Source organism: Mus caroli, unplaced genomic scaffold, assembly GCF_978045245.1.
Source record: "Mus caroli unplaced genomic scaffold, Mus_caroli_1 scaffold_3, whole genome shotgun sequence".
Taxonomy (NCBI): domain Eukaryota; kingdom Metazoa; phylum Chordata; class Mammalia; order Rodentia; family Muridae; genus Mus; species Mus caroli.
This window is the reverse complement of record NW_028227258.1, coordinates 43,531,557-43,543,112: the sequence shown is the minus strand read 5'-3', so window position 1 is coordinate 43,543,112 and position 11,556 is coordinate 43,531,557. Positions and strand designations below refer to the sequence as shown.

General features: G+C 38.2%; 1 protein-coding gene across 2 annotated transcripts in view; it reads right to left on the bottom strand.

Moving 5' to 3' along the window:
* Positions 1 to 4,020: 4,020 nt before the first annotated feature.
* Slc35a3 (solute carrier family 35 member A3) overlaps positions 4,021 to 11,556 on the bottom strand; it is a 41,487-nt gene continuing 33,951 nt past the window's right edge. For both annotated transcript variants that reach the window (XM_021158446.3, XM_085835558.1), the window contains 2 exons: positions 9,718 to 9,851; positions 4,021 to 8,250 (listed from right to left, as the gene is read on the bottom strand). In XM_021158446.3, coding sequence (XP_021014105.1) covers positions 8,160 to 8,250; positions 9,718 to 9,851 — 225 coding nt within the window. In that variant the 3' untranslated portion in view covers positions 4,021 to 8,159. The remainder of the gene's footprint in view (positions 8,251 to 9,717; positions 9,852 to 11,556) is intronic.

Genomic DNA, 11,556 nt, shown 5'->3' with positions numbered 1-11,556 from the left:
TTAAGCACACTAACTTTTAAATACATGTTCTTTGAATATACATCTTTAGTGGACAGGCTACATTCTAATAATAAGCAAAATGCAAATGAACTTTTAATTTTACACAGGGTGTTTGTCATTAGAATATTAGTATTGCAGCATTTCGATTCATAATAAAACACAAGTATTATATTAGGAGTCAAACTGTTTCACTGTAAGAAGACAGAGAACACAAACCATGACATCAAACTTTAAGGCCTGCAATCCCCGCACTCAGTAGGCTGGGGCCAGAGTAAGGACTGCATCTGCTTCTCTAAAAGCTAGGAATGAACACAAGGAAACACACCCCACAAATTGAATCAGAAATACTGATTCAAGTGCATGGTCTTAAAAAGATGAATTGTGGGGGCCTAGAGAGATAGCTCAGTGGTTAAAAGAACTGGCTGCTGTTTCTGAGGTCCCAAGTTCAACTTCTTGCAACCACATGGTGGTTTACAACCATCTGTAATGGGATTTGAGTCCCTCTTCTGGTGTGTGTGAAAACAGAGCAACCTTATACAGAAGATTAAAAAAAAATCTTTTTTAAAAAAATGGATCATAGCCAAACACAGTGGCCTATGATCTTTGATCTCACAGCTAAGAAGCAAAGGCAGGTGGATCTCTCTCTGTGAGTTCCAGGACAATCTGGTCTACATGGTGAGTTCCAGGATAGCCAGGTGTACATAGAGGAACCCTGAGAAATCTTAACCTATCCTTGCCTAAGTCATTAACCTAGCAGTAGCAGCCTATGAGCTTGCTTCCAGCTGAGAGGAAGGGTAAGGGTACTAAGTTCAAGGGCATGTACACAAAAGACGATGTGGTATGACAGGCTTTGAGTCTCTGGAAGTCTTGTCCTAGGGAGAGCAACAGAAACTGGGGCAGTGTTTTAGATCAAAGAGAAAACACAAAGTTCAACTGTATCCTCGCTCAAACCCAAAACCCAGTAAAAAGTCATTTTAAAGACAACTGGAAATATTTCAGTATGAACTTGATAAAATCTGAATTGAGTTTTCTCAAGTGTGATAATGGAACTGAGGCCAATAAGGAAAATGTTTTAGGGGCCTACAAGCTGAAACATTTAGGGATTGAGTTTCCTGACAGAAGTAAATCTCTTTAAAAAACACAACACGGACCCAAATATAGCTGTCTCTTGTGAGACGATGCCGGGGCCTAGCAAACACAGGAGTGGATGTTCACAGTCAGCTATTGGATGTATCACAGGGCTCCCAATGGAGAAGCTAGAGAAAGTACCCAAGGAGCTAAAGGGATCTGCAACCCTATTGTTGGAACAACATGATGTACTAACCAGAACCCCGGAGCTCTTGTCTCTAGCTGCATATGTATCGAAAGATGGCCTAGTCGGCCATCAATGGAAGGAGAGGCCCATTGGACTTGCAAACTTTGTATGCCCCAGTATAGGGGAATGCCAGGGCCAAAAGAATGGGAGTGGGTGGGTAGGGAAGTGGGGGGCGCTATGGGGGACTTTTGGGATAGCATTGGAAATGTAATTGAGGAAAATATGTAATAAAAATATTAAAAATAAAAAAAAAAACACAACACAACACAACAAAACAAAAAACAAATGCTAGCTGCTACATATGAGTGGCATGTTAATTTTTTTATGTCTGTGTATTTCAAAATGAAAAGCTAGGTAAAATTTATTTTTAAAAACTGGCTCTAAAGAGATGGCTTAGTGGTTAAGAGCACTTATCTATTTTTGAGAAGACTAAAATTTGGTTCCTAGCAGCCACATCTGGCAGCTTACAGCCCCTAGTAACTCTAACTTCGTGGTATCAGACACTTTCTTCTGGACTCCACTCACACTCATGTACTTACCATAAACAGACACATAGTCATACACAGAATCAAAATACCTTACATTTTTTATCGGGGCAGGTGAGATGTCTCAGCTAGTAAAGGCGCTTGCTGCCAAGCCTGATGATGTGAATCTGATCCCCAAACCCAAATTTACACCCACAAATTGTCCTCTGACTTTCACATGGGCATCACAGCACCTCCACACACATACTAACTAAACTGTTCTTTAATGGACGTGAGTATACTGTAGCTGTCTTCAGAGACACCAGAAGAGGGCGTAGGATCCCATTACAGATGGTTGTGAGCTACCATATGGTTGCTGGGAATTGAACTCAGGACCTCTGGAAGAGCAGTCAGTGCTCTTAACCACTGAGTCATCTTTCCAGCCCCTAAATGTTTTTAAATGTAGTTTTAGGGGACTGGAAAGATGGCTCAGAAGTTAGGAGCAGTAGATGTTCTTCCAAATGACTCGGGTTCAAGTCCAAGAACCGACATTACAGCCCACAACCATCTGTAACCTCAGCACCACGGGCTCCAAAACCTTCTTCTGTTCTCCTTGGGTACCAGGTATAAAAGAACTGCACAGATCTACAAGGCAAAATACCCATACAATAAAAATGCAATTTGAAAAAGCCCAGTACCTAGGAGGGTACAGGAAGAGGAAATACCTGAAGTCAGCCTTAGCTACATAACAAGCTTTAAGACAACCCAGGCTAGACCGTGAGACACTGTCTCAAAGCTAAAATCAACAAAAGAAGTTCTTTAACGCCGGGCGTGGTGGCGCACGCCTTTAATCCCAGCACTCGGGAGGCAGAGGCAGGCGGATTTCTGAGTTCGAGGCCAGCCTGGTCTACAAAGTGAGTGCCAGGACAGCCAGGGCTACACAGAGAAACCCTGTCTCGAAAAACCGAAAAAAAAAAAAAAAAAAAAGAAGTTCTTTAACAATATCATCTTTGCGAGCTCACAGATACAGCCCATGACGTTTTCTCAGCTGCACTGGCACAGTCCATCACAGCATGATTAAAGCTACTCAGGTGGTGAACGTTACATAACACCAAAATAGTTCATACAAAATCACATCTAAGTGATAAGGAAAATGGAGAGAACATAAAATAAATGGAAAACAAAATTCTCAGAGATATAATTAAGAAGAAAGTAAAAAAAGAAAAAGAAAAGAGAGACAAAGAAAAAAGAAAAAGGAAAAGGAAGAGAAAGACAGGGGGGGAGAGATAAGCCAGCGTTCCACTGTGAAATGCAGGCTTGCCCTCAGACTTGCCTCAAGTAACCTTATTGTCTCAGCCCCAGTTCATCTTGCTTGTGATGTGCTCCTAGCAAAAGAGGCCTTAAAAAAAAAAAAAAAAAAAAAAAACAGAGTAAACCAGAGTTCTCTTTTTTTTTTTTTGAGACAGGATCTCACTACATAGCCTTGATTAGACTAGCACAGTGTCAGACTCAAAAGATCTGCCTGAACCTCCCAAGTGCTGGGATTTAAGGTGTGGACCACCATGCCTGGCAAACTTCTATTTTTATGTTTTCCTTCATTGTTTGTTTGTTTGTTTGTTTAATTTGAGGTAGGATGTCATTATATTGATCAGGCCAGCCTCAGACTCACAGAGATGTACACTCTGCCTGCCTCTTAAGTCCTGAGAATAAGGCATATGCCACCACACCTGGCTTTTATTATCTTAGTTTACCTGTAGGTACGTGGCTGCATGTGGGTATGTGCACATAAATACAAGGGTTGGTACAGAACAGAGGCCTCAGATCCTGTGAATTACAGACAGTTGTAAGTTGTCTACTGAGGCTACTGGGAATAAAATGAGGTTCTCTAAGAGAACAATACATGCTGTAAACCACTGAGCTACTTCTCTCGTCTCAAAAGAAGTATGCTAACACAAAAATATAATAGCGAAAAATTTCTCTTAGTGCTATTCATGAGAACTTGACCAACCAACCTTTGTTTTTAAAACGCTGAGATTTTAGCATTCCTGGAGTCTTGGAGCATTCCATGTGTGGCTATATGAGAATAGAAGTGGGAATACATGTGTGTGCTGTTACATGGGAGCAGAAGTGGGACTACCTGTGTGTGCTGCTATATCAACTTGGCCTCGTACTGCATGGGTGTCATGGCAGAAGCAATCCCACTCAGGGAGTGAAGGAAAGATCCTGAGGAACTACTGAACCTGTCAGCAGCAAAGAAGTATTTTATTTCAAACTAAATACTTTTCGGCTGTGATTATTATAGAGGCAGAGAAATTCTAACCACTTGAAATAAAAGCTAGTTTCTGGCTAAAACAAAGCAAAATGACTTGTGATAAAAAGTTTCCAAGAGATGAAGATAAGCAATTCATTCCTGAAATATAAAAATAAGCAACCAATCCCCAGATTAAATCAGACACAGGTAAAAATGGAAAATGGAAATATAGAAAACTATATGAAGTTATTTATGAAAATTATTGATTTCTCTTATCTATTAAATATATATATAATAATGGTACCATAAATTGACATGAGAAATTCATCATCTAAAAATCCACTTAATAAAAGACAGTTTATACATTGCTTTGAATTATATATCCATAAAACTTAAACATACAACAAATCATATTCCCAAACCTCAAAAAATATTTTTTTTATAAATGAAATACAGACATATATCAATTTAGGGTCAAAATCATTTAAAAGTATTGTTTTAAATCACAACAAATCATGTCTTACAAGAAAAGAAACAACAAACAAACAATTATATACAAATGGTAAAGTCTCAAACCTGAATCATGGTGCAGGTGTCACAACTCACGTAAGCAAGTGCTGTTCATAGATACTTTAATAGGATACTTAGTATCAGGTGGTTAGACAATAGATTTAGAGGGAAAATGTTGAAACAACCAAAAGCTAGAACTATAGTTATTCTTGAAAAAAAAATCCCACTTTCAAGTATGTGTCTACAGTTGTAAATTACAGTATATTCTCCATAAAAGTCAGGTATTTATTTGGTAAAGCAAGGCACATAGGACCAGACTGTGATAAAGGTGCATTTTTGTTGGCCCTATTCAATTACTTCTTTAACTATCGTGGAGATCCTTGAGATGACTTTCAGTATAACATAATTACTTTTTATAAATCCAGGGTAAAAATATATAGTAATAAAATATTCTACAATGAATGTTTAAATAGAATGAGTGACACTAAAGCCTTTCTTTAAAAACTAAGTAAAACAAAACAAAACTCAAATGGGGGTGGTGGCCCACACCTTTAATCCCAGCACTCTGAAGGCAGAGGCAGGCAGATCTTCGTGAGGTTCCAAGCCAGCCTGGTCTACACAGTAATCCCCAGGCAGCCAGGGTGGCACAGTTAAGATGCTGCCTCAAAAAGACAAGGAAACAAAAACACTTCATTGCATGACAGTATAATGACATTTTAAAGTCTCGTAACTTGATTTGTAAGAACAGTATTCTATTTTAGGGTTCAGAGCAGAATGTCGATTAATCTCTTTTTGGAATTTCTTAAGACTGTGGTTTAAATATCAAGTTGCCTTTTTCTCATCTGAAATTCTGTGTCATTCCATAGAAATTGATGTAAACATGTCAGTTCTGAACCTCCAACCTCTGTGTTCTACTGCACAGGCAACTTACAACCTGAAAACCGTTCAGTAAAGAGCTGCTGTTGCTGCACTAAGGGCCTACCCGGGACACGAAGCTTTCTCCCAGTGTGCTGTGCCTAACCTTACTACAGCTCTCAGCTGGCAGGCAATCTTCTCCATGAACTCACACGTGCCTTTAGTGAAAGTAGCTGAGAAATAACAAGTACACCTTTAAAAGCATACATTTTAAATAATAGAAGAGTTATGAAAGCATGACACAATAACACCTTTGAATGTCATCAAAACACAAACCACATTACACAAAATTTCAGCATCAATATATATGACACAATCTAGGTTACAAGCCCACTTCCCCCACATGTTATTATTTCCTTATAAATTTGTTAGTCTGTGCATTCAGTACAGTTACTTTTTAACTGACTAGAAAGGAAAAATAAAAATGATGCATAAAAGATTTTCAGACATCTAAAATGTATTATAACTTGAACAACCTTACTATCCAACTGCTTCTTTGACTATATTGCTGTAGGGTTAAGACAGGGTAGACTAGATCTAAATAACCATTCATTTTGAATCCACACTGTATTAACACACTTGCCCACACACTGCTTTAATATGAGCAGACTATGAATCTGTCCTCTTGAACTTGGTGTATTTGCAGGATCTGGGTTGTACTTAGTTACAGATCCTAGGACATATGCTTGAATGCTGTGCTGGCCTCACACCATGCTCAAAATAGTCAAGCTCTAAAAGGCAGTCACTGAAAACCATAAACCAGGCATTCAGAAAGCCTGCTATCACTTTATCCTCATCGGTGCAATGATGTTAAATATTCTATCGTTTTCAGTACTTTGAAACTCTGAATGGAATTGGTTAGCCATGTTCACTGTTGAAAGTACATTTGCTCTGACAAGATCAAATAGCCAATCCAAGGTTGCCAAGGGAACCTTACAGTTCTTAACAACAGTGCTTTTGAGTCAAATTCCATTTAACAAAATCTATTAGAACTACATAAAAAATAATTACCTTTTACAGGTTTGTATCTATTTGAACAAAGTTTTAAAATATATACAATATAAATGAAAGAATAAAATAGATCTTATATTCAATAAGTAATTCTGCATATGGACAATAATTAAATAACTTATATTCCAAATATAGAATGTATTTTGCCTCCCAGTTTATTTTACTATTTCTAATATATTCTCTCTCCTTTGAATCTATTATTAAATAACTCATAATTTGTATTCTCAACTCCAGTGTTAAAAAGAAAGAAAAATCTATTCTAAAGCAAATGGTTGTTCCTTCCCAGAAGGACTCACAGGAACACCAGAGAGGAAACCCTGAAGGCAGTCACATCTGCCAGACACATGATCAGGTGGGGAGAGTGGGCTTTAAGACATAAAAACTTCTAAATAGCCTTAGAACTTAAAATATAATGCAACTCCCTTAAAACAATGTAGTGGGGTGGGCAGAATGGCCCACACCTTTAATCCCATCACTCAGCAGGCAGAGGCTGCCAGATAGATATTTGTGAGTTCAAGGCCAGTTGGGTCTACATAATGAAAATCTGCCTTAAGAAAAACAAAAAAACAAGTTACAATATGCTTTAAGAAAAAGAAAAAAGAGAGTAACACTATGGCAGTAGGGAATGTCTGTAAGGAAATCAGTTTAATCATGGTCCACTGAGAGAACTAACACTCTTTTGATTGTTGTTTCTGTCAAAGATTAAAAGAAATCTGCTACTGCAGATTAACAAGAAAATTCTCCATTTCAAAACTACATTCAATATATGCTTCATAGTTTAGATTTCTCAAAATGGAGACTGGACAGTAATCATTATTTTATTTTCAATTATTAAATGAGTACTTAATCCCTTTAAGTTCACTTAAAATTTTTAATGGCAGCACACACAAATTCAATTTACTGTAATGATGAGAATAACGAGAAAAGAGACAACCTGGGAAATGCTGAGTAAGCTCCATTAGGGCCAGTCACTGCCACCCTAGCACGGGAAGAACCAGACTGCATTCAGCTGCCGCAAAGCAGTAAATGGTCAGACACACACACACACTCACACACACTCACACACACACACACACACACAGATTGATTCTACACTAAACTTAAATATGATTCAAACCCAGATGACCTCATCAGATCTTATGGAATTAAACAAGTAAAATTTAGCAATCCTTTCCTTAGTAATCTTCTGTATAAATATAAAACCCCGGATACATGAAGATGGTTTTAAATTATATTTGTTTGTTCACAGCTTGATAGGCAATTATAAATTTCCATTTAAATAGATCATGTAACTTGATACATCTGTACAGAAAGGGTAAGGTTAAGAACATGGGATAACCGTGGGCAGATCTACCTTGCAAACCCTTGGTCTTTATTTGCATGTGTGTGCTCTTGCAAAGGCTGCACTGGACAGTTCTGCAGCAACTAAAAGGCTGAAGTCATTAGGAGCTCAGACAGAAGGCCTCCTCCCAGTACCCACTCTAACCCTACTTCCTGGACACACTTGCAAGCTTGGGTTGCAGATGATGGACACCCTTCATCCTGAAGGCTACACGTTTTCAAAGCATTTGAGCAGAACGGTCAGATTTAGCATGATGGTCTCTTCCTAGACTCTGCAGAAGTCCTCTGTGCAAGATTCATGTTGAGGTTCCTAGGGCACCATTGTGAAAATCCAGCTAAGGATAGGACATGACTATGCTTTAGTGGGATTTCCTGCAGGTTTGGGATCGTAACCGTACAAGAAAGTAGCTGCTATTACAAGGATGGCTCCAAGGAAAAAGACACTAAATAGGATGAAGAAAAAGAAAAGGAGAAAGTCAGATTAAAAGCAAATTAAATTCTTTACTATACTGTATCTGTACTATATATCTGTACTATAAAAACAAGTGTAATTTGGAAAGAAATATTCCAGAAACATAGTAATAAATGTTGAGTACTTCCTATGATCCAGGTACTCAGCTAAATACTTCACATGTAAATGTCATTTTGTTCTTGAATGACTTGAAGCAGTACAAGGGTTAGCTGCATTTTGTACCTTCAGGAAAGGCTTTACAGAGCTTTAAAAACTTGCCCCACAGTCCAAAATAGGTCGGAGGTAAGATGCAGTGTAGACTCTGGCTTTGAGCCTACACTCCATGGTGCAGGACCTCACCCACATGCACACTCTGTATGGGATTCATTCCATAAAAGGTCCAAAATGTTAAAAACAAAATGTAAGAGGAAAAGTTCATTACTGTAGGCTAAACTTAGGTGAATTTAGTTTAAAAGCCAAAGCAGTAATAAAACTCAGTACCAATGTTTAAGGGAAGGAGCTAGCACATGCTTTCCTCTTGATTCTATGTATGTAGATATACAATATACTTCATAGAAACTGGACATAAACCTAACTACCAATTGTAACTTGCTATATACAGTTTTAATGCAGCTAGAGTCATAGATTAGTTTTGGCTTTAAGATTTCTATTAATGCTTCAAAGTCATTACCTTCAACTTAACAACAAAAACAAAAGAAAATCTAAAAGGACAGGAATCACTGATCTTTACCCTTCCTGTGACCAGAGGCTTTTGATTTGCTTTGCTTTATTTATTACACAGTTTTACTATGTAGCCCAAGCTGGTCTGAAACCTATACAGCTCCCCCTGGACTTCATGAATAAGGCATGTGCCAGTGTGCTCCAGCCAACATTACACCCCCTCCCCAGTCTATAAATTCAGCCGTTTGACTTCATGGACCTTTGCCTGACGCTGGCATCATAGTAGATCCTAGTCCCTCAACCACAATTCCCTTTCTATCAATAAGTGTTTATTGATAATGATTCAGATCTACTGTCCAAGACTCACTACCCTAGAGTGAGTTACTCTAATGCTCATCACACTGCGATTAATACATTATTTGCATATTTGTTACCCTGCTCAGCTATGTACAACAGAAACCCTATCATACTATGGTTATTTCAGTGATTCAAGCCCCCTCGTTAGTGAGCTGTATGTATACTGACTTTCGCATGCTGACCATGTTATAATTCATCTTGTGTCTGGTTTTCTAGCTACTATGACCTTCTTGAACACACCCATCTCATTCATAGGTTTCTTTTTTTCCAGAATCCAGCAGAGAGTGGCCACTTAATGAACTTTTGGAAAGTGAATAAACAAACCTAAATGGAATCATGGTAATACTAACAACAAAATAAGACATACAAGAAAGAATTAGAATGGAAAGAAAAAAATGATAAAGAGAAAGAAGTATTTTACCTGGTTGGCACAAAATCTTGCAACCAAAAATAAGATATTATTGTTGACAATATTATGGATAAGGAGGTCGCAAATCCTTTTAAAATGTTATCTGCATATTTGATGACAGCAGCTATTACAAGGCCTCCAAGCGCCTGTCAAAGTTTTAAGAGAATATTTTTTTAAGTGAACATAAAACAGCTTTTCAAAACAATTTCATTTCTCAGGGAAGATTTAAGACTTCTTTTCTACAAATATAATTATACCCCAGCAACTGATTCATTAAAAACAACAGACTTCCAGTTTTGCTTCATAGCCCTCAATGTAACCATCAAAGCTGGTTTGCTATAGTAGAATTAGATCAAATTACAAATTGTCTATTTTCATCAAATTCAATAATTAAACAGCACTTGTTTGGGCAGCTGAAGAAACAAATACATGAGGTTTAAGCTTGAAGAAGAACGCCTTTTTATTTCCTTTCCAACAGTCTTCTCATTTAGCCTTATTCTTCAGTCCCCCCTCCCCCGCTTCTAATCTGCCTCTTCTGACTGTCAGGATGAACTGTTCGGTTTGGGTTGGGAGTGATGTTTTTACAGTGCCAGAGATTAAACCCCAAACCTATTATACAGAAGCTAAGTTCTCTGAGCTATCCCCACAGGATATCAAGAACCTTCTACCAGGAGAACCTTGTACCAAATCATTCTCAAATTCTAGATTGTGGCTACTTAACTAGGAGATGGGGAAGCTGGAGAGATGGCTCAGTGGTTAAGGGTGCTTGCTGCTCTTGCAGAGGACCTGGGTTTAGTTCCCAGCACCCACGTTAGGCAGCTCACAACCATCTGAAACTCCAGTTCCAAGGGTTTTCATGTTTCTTCTGATCTCTGTAGGCATTGCATGTTCATGCATACACTCAGGCACACACATATGCGCATAAAATTAAGTAAGTAAAAAAAACAAACAAACAAATGAACAAACAAACAAAAACCTTAATGAGTGATGGGTAGCTCAGTCGTAAAGTACTTGCCTAGTAGGTATGAGGGCACTTGGTTCAATCCAGACAAGACACACACACACACACACACACACACACACACACACGAGACTTTACTTACTATACAAAAATCCAAAATGCTCCCAAACCCTACGCTTTGATGCTCAGATGGAAATTCTACACCTGCCACATTGAATGGGTTAGTCAGACCACACAGGTGGATTTTAAACTGTATTATCTTACTTCCAGGCTATGTGTATGCTTGTACATAAAACAAAATTTTGTTTAGATTTGAGTCACAGTAACAGGTTATCTTATTATGTATATGCAAATATTCCAAAATCTCACACCCTTAATTATCTCAAACTGATAAAAGACCATCTGTATGACCTGATTTTGTTTTCTACCAAACCCTATATATCTGCTTCCAAACCAAACCAAGGGTAGCCACTCTAACTGCCTTCTATAATGACGGAAGTTTAAGTTATAAAAAGTCATGAATTATCCCACTGGACTTACTGTAAATTATGTTTGAATCAATATTTCAAGGAAATGCTGTTATTCATCTATTTATTCCCTGTTGAATTCTTCATACCAGTTATACCAACTTAAAAAAAAAAAGCCGGGCGTGGTGGCGCACGCCTTTAATCCCAGCACTCGGGAGGCAGAGGCAGGCGGATTTCTGAGTTCGAGGCCAGCCTGGTCTACAAAGTGAGTTCCAGGACAGCCAGGGCTACACAGAGAAACCCTGTCTCGAAAAACCAAAAAAAAAAAAAAAAAAAAAAAAAAATGTTCTGTGGTGGCAGACTCCTTTAATTCCAGCAGTCACTAGGCAGAGGCCAGCATATCTCTGTGACTTTGAGGCCAGC